The 25,144-nt window shown below is 37.7% G+C and overlaps 1 protein-coding gene across 11 annotated transcripts in view; it reads right to left on the reverse strand.

The window, feature by feature from the left end:
• Positions 1-25,144, reverse strand: part of EPC1 (enhancer of polycomb 1) — a 69,015-nt gene that overhangs the window by 17,332 nt on the left and 26,539 nt on the right. For all 11 annotated transcript variants that reach the window (XR_012672724.1, XR_012672723.1, XR_012672722.1 and 8 more), the window contains 8 exons: positions 6,354-6,513; positions 4,525-4,670; positions 4,233-4,439; positions 3,699-3,847; positions 2,127-2,283; positions 624-800; positions 431-520; positions 197-345 (listed from right to left, as the gene is read on the reverse strand). Coding sequence is in view for 8 of the 11 variants with exons in the window: in XM_075144043.1 (XP_075000144.1) it covers positions 197-345; positions 431-520; positions 624-800; positions 2,127-2,283; positions 3,699-3,847; positions 4,233-4,439; positions 4,525-4,670; positions 6,354-6,513 (1,235 nt within the window). In the remaining 3 variants the exon portion in view is untranslated. The remainder of the gene's footprint in view (positions 1-196; positions 346-430; positions 521-623; positions 801-2,126; positions 2,284-3,698; positions 3,848-4,232; positions 4,440-4,524; positions 4,671-6,353; positions 6,514-25,144) is intronic.

Below are 25,144 nucleotides of genomic sequence, written 5' to 3' on the forward strand. Positions count from 1 at the left end.
TACCGCAAAATAAAAATTGGGACATTAACCAGCTAAGGAAACTTCTATCAAATGGAAGTATTTAAGAAGTCAGTCTTTCTGATGTCTCCATTTTTGAGGGGTTTGGGTTTTTTAAACTTTGCTCTTTATGTTTTACTGATTATTTTTTTTTTTTATATTTTATTTTTAAAACCAGCAACAATTATGTAGCACTTACCTTCCACCACGGCCGACCCGTCTTCGTGCAAACCCAATACACCTCTGGGGTACAGTGAGGGTGGTTAAGCAGTATCTGTAACGCACATCTCCTAATCTTCCCTCTTTAGGGCTACTCCATGGCCAGTTGCCAGGTTGGTCTAAATGAGGCTTAAAATAATTTTAAACAATTAAACACAAGATGTTTTCCCACAATGATGCTCTCTCTTATGATACATAAGGAAATTCTACTTACAGCGTAGTACTGACAGCCTGCTTTCCTACGGAAGGCAAAAGGACCATCGGGATCATTTTCTTCCTCAGCCTCCGAAGAACCAGACAAAACCTTTAAAGAGGGTATGGGAGTGTATGAGGAAAGGTATTAGTAAATTCCTAAGTTTTACTTCTATCCTTTCCCCAAGAGCAGCATAGAACTCTAGAGGTCCTACCTGGGACAGAGGTTCTTCATCTGAGCTAGGAAAATCATACTGATTCAAATCTTTAGCATTAAAGACTGGCAGTGCAGCAGGACTTGTCTGTTGAGGAGTAGCAGCAGCAGACAAAGGTAAGACTTTTGGCTTCTTCTCATACTTTCTTTTGGGTCTAATAACATCAGGTTTATCTTGCTGCAAGAAAAAAAAAGGCAGCGTAAAATTACACACACAAGCAAATTAGATTAAAACACGAATTTTAGAAAACTCCTGTGTAAGCAAGCTAAAAAGTGAACTCATCTCTCCACCATCTTGATAGCAAAACATGCAGTTGTTTCATGAATATCTGTATTTCATTTCCAGTAATTGAAACATTTAACAGACAAGGTGGAATCAAGCACTGTTTGTTCAATCCATGCTAGATAAAACACTAACAGTTAATATAACAGTACTACTTTGGAGAAGCAGATCAAAATATATACAATGATTTCCACGAGGCACCTTTTTTATTTTCTAACATTTAAAATCAATAGGCATTTATCTGGTGTTAGGGAATTACTAAGTACCAAACAATGCTTTAAAGGCAAAAATAGAAGTTAGACTTCTCAAAAGATACCCAGAATCTCAGAAAATCCTCTAAAAATTAAACACACTTCCCCATATTATGCAAAGTCAATTTTAAGTGCATTTCCCAAGTTTCCAAGAAACAGATTTCTTTCAAGCTGCAAGACACTGCATTGACCCAACATCACTAATAGGTAAGTACACTCCAGCGATCTCAATTACAATGCTCTGCTATCAATGGAAGTATTCACTGATTCAAGCCACCTTGTCAGACTCAGAACAGCCTTTGGACATTCTTCAGTAATAAGAAGTCTTTGTTTAAAATTCAAATTATACCTCAGCATTTCTCCTGTGTCACCTGACCTATTTAATAAGCTCAGTTGTTGGCATTGTAGCTATGCTTTGTATGACTCAAAATTAAAGCCTGCAGGAAAAAAAGTGCTGATCAGCTTTCTAAATCAAGTAAGGTTACTTGATACTTTACTTAAATACAACACCGGACAAAGATATACAGCATGCTGGGAATATCAGTGGATCATGTTTAAAAAAACAAAACAAAAAACAATCCTCCAGATTAAAATAACTACATAAATTTAGAACAAGGTATGGGTTTTACCTTGTTAGTCCTACCTTTGTCCACTATCTAGGTAGTTTTGTTCAGGACATCCTAACTTTATGGACAATATTAGAGAAAAATGTTCCTATTTCCCAGAATAAGAATACAATTGCACATGTCCTTTTGTCTGTAGTCGTCTATACTTCCTTTATTTCCGTCTTGAGGAATGCCAGTAGTCTGTCTGTTAGCCTCATAGCTCCAATAGAACAAAGCATTTTATTCCAATTGCAGCTCTGCTAGTCTATTTCCAGTTTCAGCTTCCGCCCTCCTCCCATCCTAAAATGCTGTATCTTGCATATGTAGCAGCATGAACTAGTCACCTGGTTACTGACATTACTCACTTTAACTTTAAAGTCTTTCAGTTCCATAGCTTCTTGGTGTTTAAAAGGACTGCTGTTAGTCACAGGAATGATGGGAATAGCATAGGTAGGTTTAATTGGCTGCCGCTGTGCCATGACCTCAGACACGATCTCTCCACTGTAGTCACCCAAATTATACCTGAAATCAAATTTTATTTATTTATTTATTTGCTGGAATATTTACAATGTATATCTGGTAAAAAATTGCGCAACACAGAGAAACACAGACTAATACTTGCAACTTGTGGTAAAGGGACATCCAGGATGACAGCAAGAAGTACAAAAACTATTGTTCCAGAAATCATGAATATTAACTTGGAAACTTCATTGCAATGACTAATGCTGACAAATAAATAAAAGGGTAACTACGCTGTAAAGCCTGTAACACATCTCCAAAAGATAGTAATGTAAATGAAAGAAGCAGAAACTAGAAGGAAAGAACAGGAGTTTCCCTCCCCCCTCACTTGGGGTTCATTTAAAAAATACACATTTATTACCCAAAAGGTTTTAAACAGTGAGAGAGAGCCCCTTGTTCATGAATCCTCCCTCTTTCGTGTTATGGAATAGTTTCACAACAAGTAGACCCATGAAACACACAACATTTCAAGACCTGTGGGAAGTGCTGAGTTGAAGTGCAGTTTTCCATTTTGAGGGGGGCATTAGAGTCTTTCCTCTATTCAACAGCTTATTTTCTTGAAAAAGCTACTGGAAAACCTTTGAGATTTCTCCCCTCTCTATTTCTACTGAAAATGGTCAGTTCTTGAAAAAAGTGCCCCTAGTAGAAAGGACAGACTGACATTCAACTTGTCTCCCTACGAAACCAGACTAAAAACTTAGTTTTAGAGCTTTAAAACACTGACTCAAAACATTTGTTTTCAAACATGGATGCTTAAGCTAGAGAAGTCTATTCAGATTCTAAGTATCAAGCTAAAGAACAACTCCACTTTGCAAATGTGATTCCCAGTTGATTGGGAAAGTGACAGTTGACGGAACAGAGCATTTGGCCTTCAGCACAGCTGACAAACAGGATGTCAAAAGAAGCACTAGTTGGAGATGACTCACAGAATAACATGTTATATTGTATGAAACGCTTATTCGTTTTCCTCGAGAGGGTATTAGATCAAGGTTTGCTAAAAAAGAACAGCAACAATGAAGAAAAAGAAGAATGGTAATGATTGGAAATGGCCTTAAAATTAGTTGGGATTTCCTTAATCTATGCATTTAAGTTTAACACAAATTTCCAAATGAATTTACCTGAAACTATGATCTCTCCTCCTGTATAATATATAGGATATATACATACATTTGAATACATGTACACATGTAATAAAACAATGTAATTAATGTGACAGGTCACTTTTCCATAATAAGCAACTTCCTAATGTTTTATTTTGCTCTCCATAGCCATATATGAAAATATGCTATCATGTATATGTGAAAGAGTCTAATCTAAATACTTATTTTAAAAATCTCTCACTGTTTTAAGTATCTGTGGGAATCGCAATATAAAGTACTTGCCAAAGCTTGCTGCAGCAAATTTTCAATAAACATTACCTCTTTTCCATAATTTCCAGTGTTAAATGCAGCAACTCTCTTTTGCTCTTTTCCCTCCTCTTTATCATCTCCAGGATGGTTACTGCACGACTCAGATCTCGACGCAGCTTAAGCATCTTCTCATAAGATGCTTCATCATTTTTTCGATTCTGTAAATACATAGTGTGTATGTTTCCCCACATCATTTACTTTAATTCAGATTATTTAAGTTCTAACTATTTATGTGTATCAAAAAAAAAAACCCACACACTAAAACAGAGAAGCACATGCATGTTATCAATGAGCTACACCTTACCAACACCGTAAGTAGGTTTAGCAGTACATTTAGTGAAAAAATAATAAATACAAACTTTCATTCAATAGCTGTCCTAAAGTAGTTTCTTTACGTTTTTACCCTTGTAAATTAAAACAAAAGAATGCCCCAAATTTTATTGTTTTATACTACATAGCAGAATTGCTTCTTTATATAAGCTACTTTTTGAGATGGGGGGGAAGGAAGAGAAAAAAAGCAAAGGGAGGTATTGATCTACTTACTTTTCGTGTCTGCATCTTTTCTGTTCGTCTTCTAAAAGCAACATAAGGATCATTTGTACTGGAACCATCTCGCTTCTCTTGTTTCACTGCTGGGATAAGAGAGGGACCTCGACAGTTTTTCCTCTTTTTAATCCAATACTCATACACTTCTCTGATCAATTCATCATCTTCCTTCAGCAACAGCTTGGCCTCTTGCAGGCTGACTGGCTAAATGTAAAACCCAGCATGTCACTCTCATATAGCAATACATAGAGTGTATATTTCAAATTCTTTATTCAAAGTACCGTTGTACCTGCTGACCGCTGCCCTTTTCTAGTCTGTCTATCATCTCCTCAAATTGCAAAGGAGAGATGTCCATTCTTTTCTTCAACTTATTCACAAAGATCTCATCTTCTGAATCCAAGTCATAATCCGGCTGCTCAGCATCCAAACTAAAAGCTAAATGATACAGTGAAAGTTAAAGTTAGTTTTACTATAGAAATGTTTCTCATACCAGTGTCTGGATGTCCACGACACTGGAGTACACACCAGATTCTTCTGAAGACAAAACCAAAATTATTTGTTTGAATGTTGTAGTAATGCTACTTTGAAGTTGTATCTAGTTTTTTCTTGAAAAAAATTACACTATTAAAATTCAGGAATAAAAGTTGCTATCTACTTGACTATGCTTTTGTTAACCAATGAAAGCTTACTAGTGGTCAAGCCAGCTAGCAGCTTTCTACCTCATTGCCTTCAGTAAGAATTTTTTAGATTGGTCAAAATTTTCAATGCTGTCGAGTATTCTGCAGTTTTATGTATTGTATTACCAACAGTTAAGACTTCAGCCCAAATACACTTTAAAGGTATGTCTAAAAAAGTATGTGCAGACTGTATTACAATGACCTTACACGTATTCTCATCAATGATTTTTGTGATGTAGATGAGTCAGACTAAACTGGCCCAGCATGGTCTACCCTATGTAAGCAGGGCGTCTTCAAATACAAGTAACGTTTTGCAGAACACAAACAACTGTTCTGTTTTCCATGATATCCTACGAAAATGCAGCATTCTGCATTCAAACGAAGATGTCCCTAGTTCTCATGTCTCATTCAAGTTGTTTTAGTTTGTAACAGACACAAATTTCTTCCCCAGTGCACACCTGGAAACACACTGTGAAAAGCATCACTTACTTTTAATAAATAAATAGGTAGAATACAATGCAGCTGAAAATCACTATTTCAGCTGTTAGACCACTAGATAAGGAAAAGAAGAATGAAGAAGTGTAACCTTAGTATCAGCATGGAAGACTGCTAGTATTAGTCTCTCCATTTGCCTAGGAGCGGAGCAGCATGCTCTAATACTTTACGCTATGACTGAAGGTTGGACTGATACAGAAGTCTAACATTTAACCAAAGTTAATTAGGCATGAGATCCATTTACATAGCACAGATACTACTTCTCAATTCTACTAATTACACCACGCAACAGAATTCTGCAACAGATGATATTTTTATAATGTTTTCAAAAGTTATCTGAAGTAATGAGGTGCTCACATCCAGGGCCACATCCAAACAGAACAGCTGCTGTCTTCCAACAGAAACAAAATCTCAACACATTTGCAAGTCATCAGTGATATCAAAACCACCTACTTTTAGATGTAGAATACTTCCACCCAGGCATAGGCAAATACTACTACTGCTGTCATTTCTGCCTGGCTTCCCAATCCACTCTACTGTCATTTTATCCTGGTTAAGCTTCAGGGGACAGGTACTCTGTTTCTTAAATATGTATTATATATTCTCCTCTTCAAGTAGATTTGGGTCTATCCTTGCTACCAAACCTAAATTTCCCTGCAAGCTGTAACTACTGTTATAAAGGGCAGAAACAGGCTTTTTGAGATTGCTAAACTTGAAGTATTAACATACAGATATAGACTGAAGAAGGCCATCTATCTACTTCTTGATCAAGAACTAAATATACCTCTTCAGTAAGAAGTATGTATTTCCTTTACATGTTTGAAAAAATTAATTCTCAGAAGTCAGTCCTGATGCAAGCTCAACAGACATTTGAAAGTAATCCCTTGAACTACTAGCAAAATAAAGTTATTGGTGTAGACTTCGATGAATGAATTACTTTACTTACGCTGTATGTGAATCAGCTGCTTTGGCATTTTAAATTCTCCAGGATATATAGATTCATAGTATGCAATATTACTTTCTGCTTCTGGAACCGGTATAACCATGTTATCCCTCTTCTCTCCATATACTTGTTGTGCTGAGATAGCCCGTTGGAGATGGTGTTCCTAAAAACAAAACAAGTCAAGATGAAAAACTGAGAATCTATTTTCAGAGCTCAGACTAGTTGAAAGAAGTCTATTTCTTTGCATATGCTCTCATTCCAAATCCCTGAGACCAGACATAACAAATCAGTATTGCACACTTGACTCAAAATGCACTCCATAAACTGGAAGGTTTTTCCAGTAGGTGGAGCTCTCCCTCTTACATAAACATACACAACACTTCAGTTACTAAACTTAGTAAATCAAGTTGCATGTTCTTGGCTCACCAAGCTACATAAATCCATCTTTACGTATTTCTGGAGAGACACTTAAGATTGATTACATATACAGATTATAACAAGTAGCTGCAGACAGTAGTAGCTCTGGTATTAAACCTGTACTTGCTACAGCCATTTATTGCCAGTGATGTCAGAAAACCAGAAAGGAGGCCTGCCATCATCTCCTATTAAGAAGAGAAGCAACTATTTTTACCCAGACAGAGAAATGATTCCTAAAGACATTCTCATTTCCTGCAATGCTTTCCATTATCCTCCTTTTTCCCCTCCTAATCCATCAAATAAAATTTATTATTAAACTATAAACCATGAGGCTGAGAATAATTAACTTTTACAAATCTCCAACTTTTTAAAAGTAAAATTACATTTATATCTATTACTACAACCCAAGTTACAGATCAGTAACATCACGAATTCTAGTAATTTTCTAATGCTACTATTCAAATGCCTTCCATTTTTCCTGTGGTGCTGTCAAGATAGATAGTAGTATCAGCAGAGTTCATACACAGCTACCAACAAAAACCCACACGGCAAGATGTGTGCATGTATATAAATGGTTTACTGAGTATGTAACTGGTATTTTTGCCCTAGTACCAAAGCTGGTTTCTTAAGTTTCTATACTCAGATGTTCCTTCCTAGGTGCTCAGTAAACCAGTGCTGCATCAGTTGTGCCAATACAGCTATCGGTGGGATGCTATAAACCAGATTACCAAAATACTCAGAACAAGAACTGCAACGAAAGGGTGGCAGGGATAATCGGTTTTAATATCGAAGTAAAAACATATCAGTGTCCATCCGTATGATCTTATTACGCCTTTGTCTGTCTGACCTCAATTTACCTCCTCTTCAGTACAATAAAGGCAATTAACATCTTCTGTCTAAACTTTAAAAAAAAAAATCAAGAAAATTATAAAATAGGCTTTACTGTAAACTGCAGTTAGTACAGCCTCAAACTAAAACCTGCTTCAGGGTATAATTCTGCTGCAAGGATTCACACGATTTTAGCCTATCTCTACCTTCAAACAAGCTGCAGGGATTTTTTCACATCTGTCCCCTGTTAAAAAGTTTCTTCACGAAAAGAGACTAATCATGAGAATAAGATGTATCACACAGTCGCAAGTAAAACTCACTGGACTGATTTTGATCCTCTAGCATTTGTTGAGTGTAGACACATATGTCACCTAGGAGATGTGGCAGCTAAAATTCTTTCTTGGGTATGGCACAAAATAATTTCTTTTCTACCTTTTAGTAAAACACTGCTGCAGGACACCTCAAATTTGTGTAAACAGTAATAATTCTTCAGGATTTTGTCCCAACAGCTGCAACTGTGGCAGAACAGGGAATTAAGCTTTATTTCCTTATAGTACAGTAGGATTCTATGTAAAATACATAGTAATAGCCAACGGTTTTTGAATAACAGCAAAGGCTTACTGTTATAATAATCATATGAAGGATTCCTGGTGCATTTTTCCCAACTTGTGTTTTTAAACACAAAAAAATGCTTTGTTTCAGGGAAGAAAAGGGGGTTAGACAGTAAATTAAAATTTCAGTTTCTCTGATCCATCTCCGATATGGAAATGGGCACTGCTAGTTAGTACCAGTAGTCTATACTAATTTCCTAATAGGTTTCAGTAACAAGTATTTAAAGAAATCTTAACAATGTTTTTGAAACGGAAGCACAAATCATAGTTTTGCCCAACTTTCATCCCAATTACAAAAATACTCAGTACTTGAGCGGAGCCTGTTAGTAGACCCACAAATTATGAAAGCAACTGGATAAAAGTTCCTCCACTGGAACAGGTAAACTCCTCTGCCACTCATATCTGTTTCAATTCATCACAAGAGACACTCTACCAAATAAAAGAAAATAAGCAGACAAGGCCACATCCGCTTTACACTCCCATGCACTAAGTTCTCACTTACTTGGACAGAAATCAGCAACAGCAACTTTGCCCCCAACTTCAACATCTCAGTTGGTGGCTCAGCACATCTCTCTTTCCTATATATACACATATGTACACATACATATAATCAGGTGCGATTGGTAACTCTGGAAGCACTCATTTTTAACATGAAAGCACATTAAATATCTACAGTTAACTAACCTACTACAGTTTACAGCTTCTATTCTGCAGTCATTCTCCACTGTGATTGCACAGCTGATTACTCCCACCCACATGCAACACCTCATTCATCTGAAACTATAGCCTTCCATTTAAAAATGCAGTGGTTTCCTCAGTTTGTCAGAATGATTTTGAACTCCAAATCCTAATCAAACACGCTGGCTGCCCTTCATGTTACCTTGCTTTAACATGTAGATGCTGTACTCCAAGTCATTCCTGAAAATACCAACAGGCATTTTTACCAAATCTTTTCACTTTGACTGTTCATCCATTTCCAGATATAGTTTTCCAATTAGATATATTTCCACTATAAAAGTTTCTACAGAGCAGTATCAAAAAGCCTTTTTTAAAAGTCAGGATGCAATTATCCACCAGGTCCCTTGCCCTGCCACAGAAAGAAGTTAGACTGGATTAACCAGGGTTTGTTCTTGAACCACAAATTAGTTGTTCACAAAGAGATTAGTATCTTCCAGGTGACTACTGGGGCCAAATAATTTACATTATCCATATTCCTCCAGGAGCTGGTGTTAAGATAGCTTGTTTGTAGGCCTCTAACTCCCACCTTTTCAACAGGCTGTTATGGCGTTTTTGATTTGGGGGTTTTTGTTTCGGGTTTTTTTGCAGGGTTGTTTTTTTGTGGTTTAAGCGGCATGGTTGCAGTGCCTTTTCCCTTCTCCTCTGGAACATCACCTGTCCCTCAGAATTTCACAGCTCTTTGAGAACTTATTTCAGACTGTTTCTTTAAATTCCTGAATTTTAGGTGAGTTAGTTAAGATCAAAGGCTGTAATTTGTCATGCTAGAAAGAAACTCATCTAACAGTTAGCTACCACCACAAGGTGCAGTCTTGTGCCCCTTGCTGTCATGCTCCATATTACCACTGCCTTATGCCAGACTGAACCTATGATGACAGCTTAGGGAACCAAATCCACAGAAAGCCATCTCTCTCCTGTTATTTCCCCTGAAAACAATTAGAAACAGTTAGTCTTCTGACAAATTAGCTCCCTGAACTGCTGGGGGCGGGGGACGCAGTGAGGAAAGTGAGGAAGAGAGCAAGATGATCCCCTTTGGTAGCAGCTAGCCATTAAACTGGCTTAGCTGCATCACTAAATTAAAAAATATCTTTTTTAAAATGAATACCAAGGTGGGAAAAAAAAAAGGGTAAAGACTCATGAAAAGCTATAGCAGATGAACATTTCAACCTTCTCAGTATCAAATACAATCAAGAAGGTTTCTTCTTACTACAAATATTTACAGAATATTCTCTTCTTATTCTGCATATTCGTTGCTAGATGGATCTCACCTTGTTCCTCCTTCTGAGGTAAATCTTTCATGTAAATATTAATTGTTCACATATTATTTATTCCTTATCATCCATTTCCACTTTCACTGCTTCCAGATTTCTGTGTTATTGAAACTACATTGGAATAGCTGCAGTTGGCTTACAAAAACTCAGTCCAAACTACTGAAGAATACAGGAGACTTAGCTTTCTTCCCCCCCTCTCTCAACTTGGATCTTTCATACATACCCTGTTTCACAACACGTAGTTATTGGAAGTAGTTTATTCTCACTGAAACTGCCTTCCACTTTTACATCTAATTATTTTCAACCTATTAGTTAGGCTCATATCCAGAAAAGCTTTCCTCTTCAGTTGCTTTCTCTGCCTGACATAAAAAGCTATCAGAAGTACAACTTTGGGAGGTGGTTGTGCTGTGATGCTAATTTGATCCAGTACTTTCAGAACGATGGTACTGTTCCTCAAACTTAACTCCCTCTACCTTGTACTAATGCTCATCCAAATTTGTGTTTAAGGCTATTCAAAGAGTTCATCCAAAACCTAAAAATCTGCTTGCCTTCCCCCCCCCCCAAGTTAATTTTCCATCAGGTTAGCTTCCTACATGGGCTCATCACGTGGACAGACAATCCTAGAATCAAAAGCATGCACTCAGTAGGAGCTCCCAGTAGGAGCACTCAGCCCTGAGACAGAGGGTGTCTGAGGAAAAGAGCAGCTTCATCACTTTTTGCAACACCCAGCCAGTAACATGAAACTGCACCTTATTCATCCCACTATATTCCAGCCCAGAAAAGTATGTGGACAGTTAAAATTCCAACACTTATCAGATTACCCTGCTAGTTGTTTAAACAAACAAAAGCTTCACAACTACTTTCTTCCTTTAGAAATTTTCCTCTAATTAGACAGTCTACAGGAAAAGCCCACCAAACAGCAACCCTTCTTCTGACTACCCAGAATGTGTCAAGGCATGATGTACTTAAGAAATTTCCTATGCAAAATTATATCTCGACACCATTCTTTATTCTGTAATCTTCATTTCTATTAAGATAGCAAGTTTGTCCCTTGTATCTACTCCTATTGTATCAGTACTGTCATGCATGTTCCAAAACATCAGAGTGAAAAGATAATCTAAAGCAAGTTGGCAGCAACAAAGGCACTAGGGAAAGCAGGAACACAGCAGAGCAGCTCTCACTGCAGCCTGAAGGAATTAGAACTTTTGTTCAGTTCTGCTTCGGGGGGCAACAGGACCTCTCTCAAATGATAATGCAAGGACACAAGTGTAATTCTTCAAAACAAGCTTAGTACTTGCATTGTTGCATTTCTAGCACACTACCGTAAAAAAAAAAGCTGAATTACAATAATTAGAACACAAAAGAAAGGATACTATAATTGTGGTTCAACCTGACTACAAGTAGGCACTCTGGCCTGCAAGCAGAAACAAGCAGAAGCGTAGCAACTGAAAGAAAGCAGTATTTGACTTCTTTCACATTTTGGTAATACCTGGTAAATTTCTGGCAACACCACTGTTGGGTTCCAAGTTAGTTACAGTTTCTCAAAGACAACTGGCACTGACAGAGCACAAAGATGTCTTTCATGAAATACTTACTCTACAGCACTTGAAGACTGTGTTTAAAGTAAGATAACCTCAACAAAAGGCATTAAAAGACTAAGTGACATAACCCTGTCATTAACAGTTGACTAAACCAAAGTGACAGAATGCATATTATCATTTTAGAAAGCCAATTGAAAAAAATATTACTGCAGTAGCAGTAAGTGCATCTTCTTAAGAACGAAAGAAACAATCCACTGTTTTGTAATTTGACTGCCTGTTTCTTCAAGTAATTTCTCCAAATTATTCTAGAGCTCTTAAAGGAAAGAATCATTTAAAGCACATTTGCTTATTGAAATGACCAAAACAGCCAACTCTGAAGTCCAGTGTGTACACCAGAGCAGAAAGTCTCTAAATTCTCAAAGCCCACCCTAAGGAAGGGAGTGCTCTCTTTGTTGGGGGAAGCAAAAGATGGGGTGGTGGAGGAAGCCACACACAGCAAGTGGAAAGTGTTTTTAAAAATATTGGTACTTATAAGAGTTCAAGTCTGTGCACATCATAATCACATCTTTGCCTCTGAAATACAAAAACTATACAAAAGGACACTACAATTGATTCTGTCATTACTGGGAACCACGTCAAACCACTGCCCCATCTACTGGTCTCCGCAGACCTGCTGATTTACATCAGTATGACTAGGGAGAATCCTCTCACATCCATCCCTTGCCTCACAGAAGTGCTTTCCACAGTTATCATCTTACAGCTCACACTATAATGTTTAAGGTACAAGAACTAAAAAGGATACCAGTTTCAACAGGTAGTTGTCAAGAAGCATTAGGTTCACCACAGTTACACTAAAAGAGATCACAGCTGAGACAGAATCAAGGACATTTAAGTATACAAACTCACAGACCTGTCTTTTTTATACACATTTTACCTTCCAGCAACTTGTAATCCAAAACTCTTTTAGAAAAAACCTAAACACAAGAAGAATCCAACAAAATTTCAGCTGATCTTAAACACAAACACATTACTCTATAATTAAGATGAAATAAGAAAACAATAGGAACGGGGGGGGGGGGGGGGGGGAAGTGGTGGGGCGGGAATCAGAAGGTTAATTATGTCATCCAGAGGTGATGAACTGGTTCAAGAGCAACCTGATTCCAGGGTATAAGGTAAGGATTTTTGGCTGCTAATTCACAGGGGCAACATTATTTCTACACCTAGGTTATTTTACATCAGCAATGTTTGCTGGTAGAAGGATAGTGGAGGACAACACAGCAAAGTTGCTAGGAGACCCAGCTGCACACCAAGACCACTCACACTAATTCATCCCATAACATACGGTAGGGACTACTGAAGCACTTCTATGACCTACTGCATGCAAATCACTCCCCAATCTCCCCCTTTCCTTGGCTCAATGAGCTATGGGATATGTATCCTGTCTCTCAGCCATATGAGGATCTCAGTAACCCGCACGATCAGGGAAGGTGGCCTCTTTCAGAAGAGTGATGGTCAATCTACTCTAAAGGAAATTTGTGCACAGATTCAATCCAATACATCTGTGCACAAAGGAGACAGAAAAGAATAAAACAACCAAACTAGCTCATTCTCTTCACCTTCTCCTCCTGTTACCAGATCTTAGTTGTCCTGCAACTTACTAATCAGACACAACTTATATCCAAGATTAGGAGGATCATGGAGAGTGATCTCACAGAATAACATGCAAAAAAATTAAGATAATATGGTTTTTTATGCCACCCCTCACTCACGTTATTCCTTCTCCCTCCCTAGAGTAAGTTCAGGCATCAGAAATATGCTTCTGTGGGACTCTCTCACTGCAATAGAAAGGGCTCACCCAGGGACATGCAAGCACCAGCAATGCTGCAAGCAAAGGTACAGAACGCACAGCCAGAACATAGTAGCCATCTTAGATCAATGTAAACTGTTCAGAGAGACTCCAGATTTCCTTTGCATTTTTCCTATCTTTAGGGCAGCAAGTGGCTCTAGTGGCTTCTAGTATGACTGAAAGCAAAAATGCTCAGTTTTTCCTGAACAACAGGCTTCACAGCTTATTACAGAAACATACCACACACTTTTCCTTTTACTACCTCACATGCATATCCAGTCACACATAACTACATACAAAACAGCAAAGACATTCTGACAAGTTTGTTACAGCATCTGTTTCCAAAAACTGCTGGTGAAGAGCTCCAAACCTGACTGAAGACTTACTGATGAGGGCAATCTGATCCTGCCCAGCAGAACACAGAAGCCTTCAACAGGTATTCTGGCACAACATCAGTTCCTGAGTTACACTGATCCTTGACACCGAGACAGCAAAGCCCAACTCCTGAATACCAGCTTATAGATCTGACCTTTGATAATGCCAAGGCAACAGTTACATTGGTAAGCATAAATGCAGCTTCTACACTCTTGACCTCAAGTACACGAATATCATATAATGCGTTAGCAATAGTTTAAATTTGGTCACAGCAAACACACATGATCAAAACAGGACAGAAGTGGTGGATCAACAAAGCAGCACTATGTCATTCCTTGCTCTCCCCCTGTGATGGGTCCTGAGGAAGATGATAGATCACTTCCCCCCACCCCGCCTTGTCTGGCCCACGAGCAATTGTAAGCCATCTTTCTATTATGACTACTAGTACATATGGACACAGGGTAAGCACCTCCTCACATCAATTTAAGCTGCCTGAAGATTCACCCAAACTACATGGCTGTAGATCTTCCGTTCTGAAGCTGCCAAGATCTCTCAATGCCCTGAATCATTCCATGCAGTAGAGAAAATTGTTTTCTTGTTATAATAGCAGAGCCTAAAACTGTCCCTCCATATTCCAAACATGGAGAAAAACTATGAAGATCACTTCTGTTAATCAACTGATGTCAGTCTCATGAGTAGTCAATTAAGAAGAATTCCACTGTAATTACTACAATAATTAGATCTCTGCTACAAATGCCAACTTAAAATAGCTGCATAGGATTAAATAGCAATTGCTTAGTGAAAATGTGATCTAATTTACTTTTAAAAATACATGGTTTTGTAACTAACAGACTATCAAGAAACCTTGCTAATTATTAGTCTTTTTATCTGGAACACTGGTTAGAAACAAGGTCAGCCACACTGTCTTGAGCATCGTAGCTGACTGCTTTCCCCATGTTCAAATCAGACACTTCTAAGAGTATGCAAGGAGTCTGTCCTTTTCTTGGAAAAATCCTGCTTCCATATTAATGGATTTCCAGACGCAACTTACAACTTCTGGGAAATTTTCACCTGCTGTGCTTGTTCAGTGAATGGTGGTACACACAGGGCATTTGACCCAGAACTCTAACAACATTAGTACTAGAGATCACGACAACACTAGAGGAAATGGAGAGTGATTTGCTGCCCCGTAACCAGAAGACTGAAAATAAATTAGTTTCATATTTTAAATTACTGTGGAAAACAGACAGGTAGAAATGAAGAAATGAATGAGATTGGCTCAAGACATGCTAGAATGTACACAACCTAGGAGCCCTGGAAATAAGGAAAACTTCAGTATTTAACACATACATTTATTATGCAGTATAGCTCACAAACGGAATTTAACACCTCAATCTTCCCAGGCACAGATCCTGTTCAGACTACCTAAAAAGACTGAAGTGACCTGGCTGCTTGCCAAACTGCCACTGCATTACATGCATTCAGAACCACAGGACTCATTATCAGTTTGAAATATTTTGCTTAGGAATTGCTAACAGCTCAATACTAACAGAAGGAGCTGTCCCATCTCCTCAGGATTGGTAACGGCCATAGAAATTCCCCATCTCTTCCTCCTCCCCATCACTTTGGCTCTCCTCAACCTATGCAGCCCTGTAACCCATGGAGGGGAGGGGAGTTATTCTTGGGTGAGCTGCTGTGAGCTAAATCAGTTCACAGACAGGTAATGTAAAGGCCATGGCAAGCTCTAGGGAAACAGTGGAATTGCCTCTTTTCAATACCAACACAGTTAAACCAGCTCAGCCCATCTCGTGACTTTGCCGCACAGCCACATTTCACATTCCAGACTTAACCACAAGCCTGTCAAAGTCCCCCTTCCTTACCACAGCCCACTGTTCCAGCTGTATTGTTGCTATTTGTGAGACTGCAACGCATCAAAACTATTTCAGTGATCTATATTAAACAGAATATAGATTAATAACTAAATAAATTCCACCTAAATAAAGGATTCTAAAGAACAAACACATTAAGATGCTTTTAACGTATTAAGTAGTCCAGGACATGACCTACACGCTGAAATCGGAAGGTAACACAAAATAAACTAAGATTTGATACAGTTTACAAGAATACAGCTTTCAGGATACAGTCTACAACGGAATGAGAACAGCCCTTAGAATTTAGCCTTTCCTTATCAGAGGTTTCAGCTATAAAGCCATTTAGGAGAGCCTGAACAAATCTTTATAGATTTAATTATTTTCCCCTTGTATGGGAACAATGAACTTAAAGATCATTTCATCAGTTGACTCATAATAAAATTGTATCAAGTTCCCAAGTTAATAGACACAGCAATATCTTGCTGTTTGCTTAAATATTATTGTGCATCAGCAATACTGTGTAATAACTCAAATAATTTTGGATGGCAAAATCTGTACACTTGAATTCCAGCATTTTTTGTTAGTTACAGGGACTTGATACTGTCAACAGTACTGAGCACTGATAAAAAAAGCAGCATCATTTGAATAATAAGTAACATGGTAACCCTACTTCGCAGCAAACAAGTTTCTATTCTGTTTCACTACTCTTCTGAACAATATGAATAAGCAGATGCACACAGGGTTGCGTGTTCCACATAGATAGGGTGCCTCAACTATTCCAGTTGCATATCATAGTAGAATACCAGACACAGCACTGGGTGGAGTTAAAGGTTAAGTTATAAATCTATATTTAGATAGATAACAGGACTTAAAAAGAAGTCAACTGAGTTGGGTAAAATTTTATACTACATTTCTCTCAAAGTTTTCTATGTCAGCTATGGGGGGGGAAAAAAAAAAAATCTATCAATCCTTCCATAGGAGTTGTTCCTCAGACCAGGTTTTCAAATGATCCTTATTAACCCTTTTCCTTTGCAGTTAAGGCGTATCTTAATCTGGATCCATTAATCAACTCAGCAGCAGTACAGAATGAAGACAAGTAAGGCAGAGAAAAACACCAGGCAAGGGAATAAATCCGTAACATACAGTCTGAGGAGCACCTCTATCTTCACAGTATTAGTCTACCGAAGGCTTAAAAACATTCCCTTCCACAGGCCAGACTGCACAAACTGCAGAGATCAACAGCTTCCCAGATCTACATATGCTCAAAGATTCTGAAGAAAAAACAAGTCTAATTAAGAACAGGATTTGGTTTCTTTTGTAAAAGGCATTAAAAACAGATCTCGAAAACAGTATCTAGAGCTGCTACTTTTCCCCTCAGAATTTGCAATAAGGCTCTAGAACTTAACATTAACTGGAGCTTGAAGGTCAGATCTCCAAACACCAAATTGTGCAACTACCCAAGGACTTTAAATAAACAGATGTCCAGACTGGTTGACTGGGCTAACCTAAATGCTAAGCATTACTAGTAACCAAACTCTTGAAAGAACGCAGAAACATTTTTGGAAAGAATGCAATGCAGAAACATTTTTGGAAACTAAGCGCAAGACAAGTGTGGATTTTATCAGAGTGCCACTTTGCCTAACACTGTCTCAAAAAGAAGCCCATGGGCATCCCTACCAAGGACAGCAAGAACAGCACAAAAAACACAGCCATACTTCTACAGCTGTTCTCTCCCTGAGCCACAAGGTATCAGAAGCTGGGAGTGCAAACCACATTTATTTTAGTCTTTGTGTTTAGTAGTCTGATAATTTTTTCTTCTATGAACTTCTTAGTCCAGTGTGCACTATGCAACTCTAATGTTAATAAAGAGGCTTGAGAGATACCCAACACATATGCAACTTTATTTTTGGTTGAGGGAAAAAGGCAAATGAACAAAAAATAATAATTAAAAAAACAAAAATCGACGAGTGAACCATGGGGTTTACACCAGGTCTATAACACGTAAAACTACAGCAGCTGTACCTTCCCATAATATTGCTTTGTTTACAACACTCTTGTCAGGTTTAACTACCTCTTCTGTAAAGTACAGTTTCATTACCTCAAGCAGTCATTCACATTTAAATAGTAATAGAACTTGATTGGTATTTATACTGAACATTATACAGTATTCAAATTATGTGGGGACAGCAAAACCATTACCAAGAAAACCAACTATCAACATTTGTGTAAATTTGTTCATTCATGAGTTAAGGCTCAGCATCTCACGTCAGATGACCAAAAAGAAGTTTGCCGTAACAACTTAAACAATCTAAGTACCTTTTAAGAAGTCACATGTGCATTCCATATAAAAAGCTCATATACAACAGTTCAGTTAAAAAATTCAAACTAAAGAAGCTTCCAGAGCATCACCTTAAACTATCAAGCTTACTTCTGATTTAAAAAATAAACAAACAAAACCCCCCTTTTATTTAGCATTATCCACTTCAGTGCTATGGGAAGAAATACAGAAAAAGCACGTGGTGAATCATAGTAACGACTAAAAGCTAGTCTGTTAAACAAGCACACTTTTATGGACTCCACAATATCTGCATTTTAGGTACTTTATTCCTCTGCATAACACACAATGGAAATAAACTGTCATATAGTGATGAGAAACGTGAGCTGCACAAATACGCACAGGCTAGTAAAGAGTATACCTAGCCTTGCCCTTAAGTAACTGTCAGTGTCAACAGTATCAAAGCTCCCATCTCATATTCCTCCAAATTACAACTTCTGTTATAAAGGAAAAAAAAAGGCAAAAAAAAAAAGCATCACAGTTCATAACTCTTAGTAAGAGAAGCAGCTTTTTCACGTACCAAGACAGCAATGTATCAAGAGAGCTGCTAAGACATTTGAGAAAACTAAAGTAACACAACACGCCACCCCCCCCCTCCGAAAAGTACAAATGCTACAAGAGATATACTCAAGAGTTATACTGCATAACGCATCTAGTAAAGAAGAAACCTACTTTGCAATTAGTATAGAATTGCTCTAGTTAACTTATGTGACAACATAAATTTTGTCAAAATATGTTCATGAAAATACAAGTAAAACCTACCAAATATTTTTCAACTAAACTGTCTTGGCTTCTGTATTCACAACACACAATTCATCAGAATTTCAGGTCTGATGCCACAAAGGTGGAAAAATGCTTCTTCAATAGCAGCAGTGACAGGTGCAATACTGAATAACTTAAAATAGATTTTCCAAAGGCTACACCACTGTGATGAGCTTATCTATGTATTTCCTGCTGCAGATGTCAGTCTTCAGTTCGCAAATCTACATGTTCAGACACTTCTCTTGGCTTAGAATGAACATTGCTACATTTGAATGCAGAAAGATGCTACCTAGAGCAGAGGCCTGTATTAGGCTGAAAGGCTTAGACATAATACCAACTTAAAAGTTTCCTGATCAGTAAAAATATGTTTTGAATGACAAAGTGCTACATGTACTATGAGTCAGGCAGCAAATCATTATTCTTTATAGGTCAGCTAATCTTGGTGTCTTGTAATCTCCAAGTTTATTTAAATGGCCTTTAAAAACACAAGACAGGCCAGCATTTTGAATTCATGACCTTTTACGTGCAATTGTGATCAAACTTGTTTTTAAGTCTGGTATAGACACTGAACAATTAAGACAGGTGAAAGACAGTAAAGTCATATGGAGGAGGGGAGGAAAGAAGGAAGAAGAGGTGAATAGGAAAGGTTTACTATAAGCACAAGCATTTCCTTAACGTTTGTAAGCTCAATGCATTGCAACTGTCATTGTTATTCTCTCTGTGTGCACAGTGAGAGTTAAGTGTCCAACTGGGACAAAATAGGATTTCTGAATATGATTTACAAGGAGACAGCGTCAGTTAGTTCTGGCCACACCATCAATTTTAGCCCAGCCAAGTTTTTGCTGGCTTTTTTTTTCTGTTGGTGTCTGTCCTCTGCCCCCCCCACCCCCAAATGAAGTGGTATTTTAACACCTTTCACTTACCCAGCATTCAGGTCAGTTTGACCTTCATTTATTTAAAAAACACCCAACACAAAACCTCCACACCCTTCCATCATTCCTCAGGTCTTTGCTCTTTTTGTCTATTGCATTAGTAAAAGCCTCTACCCACAACACAAATTAAGTGCACTTGATTCCTCAAGGAACAAATAACATGTTTTCTCCACGTCTCACAGGCAGAACAGTTGGTCTGCCTACGAGAGGTGGAGACATGCTGGTCACAACATAGAGCTGCCTGCTTCTCCACCACATGTGCAGCTGCAGACTGCTGGCTACAGGGGAATAAAGTTACAGTGGTATGAATATCCATGATTTAATGTGCCCATATAACATACATATTAATATACTGAAGTGTAACAGACATTTTAGGGACTGCTTTGTGCCCTTCTCAAATACTGAGTCCAAGAATATAGCCCACATATCAGCAGAGAAACCCATTTACCGGACTTCAGAAAAATATCCTCTTAGCTAACATCCTACCTCTCCCTCTCACCACCTAGTGCCATGTAAACTACCAGAGGTTGCAAGGGAGATTTTGTACTTTACACGAACTCATCATGTCCCTTCTGTGCAAGGACTATTTCAGCTATATTGCCATTAACGAGTGTATTTACAAAAGATTATTTAGCAGCACATCATATCTTGAAAAACATCAACTTGACACTGCATACGTTCTTAGAGAACAAAATTCAGAGCTGCCTAACATGGTATGCTTTCAAGTTACCAATTACAGCCTCAGTTTCATAGCGCTTACCACATTAAATGGTTTGATCATTCTATGAATTCTGCATTTTTTCCCCATGCTCAAAACAAAGGACCAAACAGTACCTGATCAACATTATAATGCAAGGTGAGAAAAACTAGGGATAAACATAAAACGTGGCATTAACAAGAAATTCTAACCGAGATGACAAAGTACTTGCCACAGTTTGCTATCACAAAGAAGTCTCTATGGTATTTAGGACCACACTTAACCCCCAACATTGTGGGGGTAGGCTGTTTCCTTTAGGTTTATCAACACAACATCACTGAAACATAGAAAGAAAAGCCTTCAAGACTAATACTTCAGAGCTTTTTATAATAATAACTTGAATACACCTAAAGGGTTTTTCAAATCTTTTTCTTTTACATCTTTGGGTATTTCTGACAGCACACTTGTTCTGATAATTAATGACCTGAAGTTCTCAAATATACATACAGGTATTGTATAGCTTTTTCCTTAAGTAGGTGTTTTATTCCTTTCCCAATTGGTAAGTTAAAGGGAACTACCTTATGAAGCACTGTTAGCTATCCACAAGACAATGTGTTCCTACTTCCTCCATCTATTCAGTATTATGACAAAGATTTGACCTAGTAGAGTCAGTTCAGTAACTGTAAGCCAAAGTAAGATGATGTTCTCTCCATCCCTGGAAATGATACTGCTGCCAAAAGCTGGCTTAGGACCTCAAATTCCAATTCCACCTGTGCAGACAGTGCCATCTGCTAAAGTGGTGGTCTGACTTCCTTCAAATACTAACATTCTCAGGTAATGTGAATGCATAATTCATATTTAACAAGCGTGAAAGAGCAAAGTACTGAAACAATCCAGATAGTAAACTTCTCAGCTAGCATTTAGCTCTATGACCATCTGAAGAGAAATTACACCGCAGCCTAACACGTACATGCACACTCACTCTCCCTGTTTAAAGTGGGAATAAACCACAAAGACAACAAACATCCAGTATAAGCATAGAAGTGAACTGTACATACACTCCTGACCACAGTGCAGAACAGTCTGGGATAAGAGACTCTCTCCAGCAAATTTATTGCTAAATCTTCCCCTTCTCTATTAACTAAAAAAGTGCTTCTTATCCAAGTTCTATTGAGCACAGATCAAGTAAGAGGTCAAACTTACATTGCTGAGAGACAGGACAATGATATTAATGAGAAGACTAACATTGGAAAACATTCAAATTATTTTTTTCCAGAATATTATACCAGGAAAATTACAACTTAATTTAACACAAGTTAAAATGAAGAGTCAGATACCTCACTACTTTAATTTTTCAAATTACAGAGTTAAGTCAACCGCTGGATACAACATTTAAAAATAATCAGGTTACTAAATCATGCACAGGGACCTTCTTTGCCTGCTGAAATGAATCAATAATGAACAAATTGAGGGCTTGGTTTTACAGGTTTGGTTTTTTGATAGGCTCTCACTTACCAATGGCAATATCCACAGATGTTTTTCCTATTGCTTCTGGATTGCTTCAGAACTTCATACTAACCTGCCATACAACGACGAAACTGTTACCTTCTGACTGGACTAGTCCTGCAACATACCCATGATGCTAACCACTTACAAAATTATAGCTAGTAGATAGTTTGCAGCACGCTTTCCTCAGTAACATAAACTTATTCAGAGCACTTCAAGCTTCTCTTCCCTCACCAGCTTCTCCAGATTTTATCAACGCTAAGGTTTTGTCTTTATTTCTAGGGCATTCTGTAGCCCACACTCCAACTACCTAAAAGCCAGCTAAAGCTCCCAAAGACAGTATTTAACAACTACCACCTACAAGCTCAAAGTCTTTCTGCAGTAAAATACAGATGCTATGGAAAACCAGGCCAGACATAAGGGTTAATGCATTAACTGCAACAACTACCTGCAATAAAGCCCTGAAGATCGTCAAAAAATCTCACCACTTTCTGTTCCAACCCAAGATATGCCAAATTTGTTTTCAGTATTTAGCTACCATTAAGCAAATTTCTAAACATCTTCTCAAGACAAGACATCTCAGAGGAAATACCTCTTCTTCAGAGGAAGGCTGAGAGAATCAACATGCAACAGAAAGTTGTCAATCACTTATCCCTACAGCTCTGGTAAAATTTGTTAGACAGAGGGACTTCGTAAACATGCATGTTTCACTAATTTCCCACACATACTTTTTTCTCACCAAACAAACCTTACATTACTGACAAAAAAAGGGAAGCTGTTTTACTTCAGTTTTGGTAGCTCAAGTTTTTTGCCCTCATACAAAGCGCATGAAAATAAAGTCTCGCCTATTGACTTGAAGTTCTGACTCGATGAAATATGTTAGTTGCCCAAGACGGACTGTGAGTATTAAACTACCTTTATTCCTAATATTCATATAGTACTTGGCCTACTTTAAGACCACAGCATCTTAATCAGAAAGCAGAGCTAGCGCACTAATATTAATCATAGCTTTCTTCTAACAAAACAGAAGATAAATAGCAAGAGAAGGGCAAACAAGGTCATCACATTTGGCAAAGGACACATGAAAGTAAAAAAAAAATAATTGAGAAACATAAGAGAGCATATAAATTTATCCATAAGCATCTGAAGGATCCAACAGATCTGTGTAAGTAACCCGCTTAAAGGATTCCAGTAACTGTAAAAATACAAAAATTCTACACGGCTCAAACTCAAGTGGGCTTTTACCTGTAGCCTTACTCCTAAACTTCCCAATGAAACCACCCTGTTGTTTTAAATCCAGCTCTTTCCTGAGATATATCTAGGATACTGAATTGTAAATATTGTGTGCCAGATCACAATACTGTAAAATCTTCTTCCTGAAGTCAGTTCCTATTTTCTGCCACTCTTTTAAGAATTCTTTTTCTTGTATTTAAGTAGTGCGAAAAATCAAATCCCAAAAAGGCACACAGGACATGTCCTGCTCAAATACTAACACAGGATTGGGGGCTGGAGCTGTAGATCTACCACACAGTTAAAAGCTGCCTTTCTTAAGCAAAAACATAAAGGCACAAGGGAAAACAGGAATACAATTTTATCACAATTTTATCAGTGTTTAAACAAACAAGCAGGATAACAAAACCAGAGAATTTAGAAACACAAGAGAACGGGACATTTCACATAATTAAATCTTGGGAAGCACCTGAAAGAAGAGATATTACGTACTATGTAGACAAACTAACACGGGGAATGATAATGGCACTGACAGAAGAGTAAAAAAAAAAAATCAAGTTACATAAAGTGTTTCCATACCTATGCCAAGAAAGGCATTTTAGATGAGACTCATTACAGATCAATAGAGTTTGGCAAAGCAACTTGCACCCTTCTTCCCTTTCCAAAACAAGTTCTGCATCTTTAACGCACAATCATTACACTTTCATAATAACAGAGCCTTGCACAAAATCCTCAAGCTTTGAAAAGGAAAATCTGGAAACAGAAGCCTATGCAGAATACAACTTTCCATGCTAACGCCTTCCTAGCAGCCATGCTTTGAGTCAGACATCTGATCAGTGAAGAATCTGAAGACTACAGCTCTTCAAATTGTAACAGAAAACAGACAGTAGCATGAAATGTATATAATAGGGCAGTCTTTACTACAAATCTCTCTCCTCAAATGTAAGCTTGTTAAGTCTTCCAGGCAGGCTACAAGATCTCTAATTAATTTCTATTTACAACTAGGAAGGAACAACCTTGAAGTCATTAAATTGGTATAAAGGTATGAATGTAAACAGATGTTGGAAAGCAGTCCTTTTCAACAACACCCTCTTGAAAGCTTCCAATTCAAAAAGCATTAATTTCTTAACTCCTTATTAAATATAAAGAAAATAGATCTTTAAGAGTGGTACTTAAACCTTAAGAGGATAATCTCCTCTCACTTAAACTACCTGTGCTTGAAGAGCTGACAGACCAGGAAGTTTTCAAACTTTTATTCCATCTTCAATTCATGCAATTCACCTTCATGTACATATTTATTTAACCAGAAAGATCCTCCCAGAACAGGGCTAGTCGTTCATTATTAGTTATATGTACGTTAGTTGAATGTACATACAGTTGAATACACAGAAATACACATACACTGATGGGAGACCAGAGTGTACGTGAAGGCTCATTAGACAGGAAGAGGATACATACAGACACAAAAGCAGCAGCCAGCATTTTTATTCTGATGCATTAGTCATTTGATGCATTCCTTGATATTAAAGCTAGTTTTTCCTCTTACAAGTACAAAGTGGAAACGAAGTGAAAAATGAACAAGTAACTTATTACATATACCTAAGGCCAGTGAATTACAGTGTTCTGTCCTAGCGGAGCAGACTCCCACACACATACACACACCCATTCCTTTAAAACAAAGACTTGAAAAAGTAATGTATTAACTTACAGGTATTCAAAACTCACACTGAATACTCTTTACAAATTGATACTGAAATAATTGCATATACATTTCTGAGGAATATGATTATATAATTATGGCACAACTATTGAGAGAGCTATAAGCAAAGTGGTCTAC

This window comes from Calonectris borealis, chromosome 2 (genome assembly GCF_964195595.1).
Source record: "Calonectris borealis chromosome 2, bCalBor7.hap1.2, whole genome shotgun sequence".
In the NCBI taxonomy this organism is placed as follows: domain Eukaryota; kingdom Metazoa; phylum Chordata; class Aves; order Procellariiformes; family Procellariidae; genus Calonectris; species Calonectris borealis.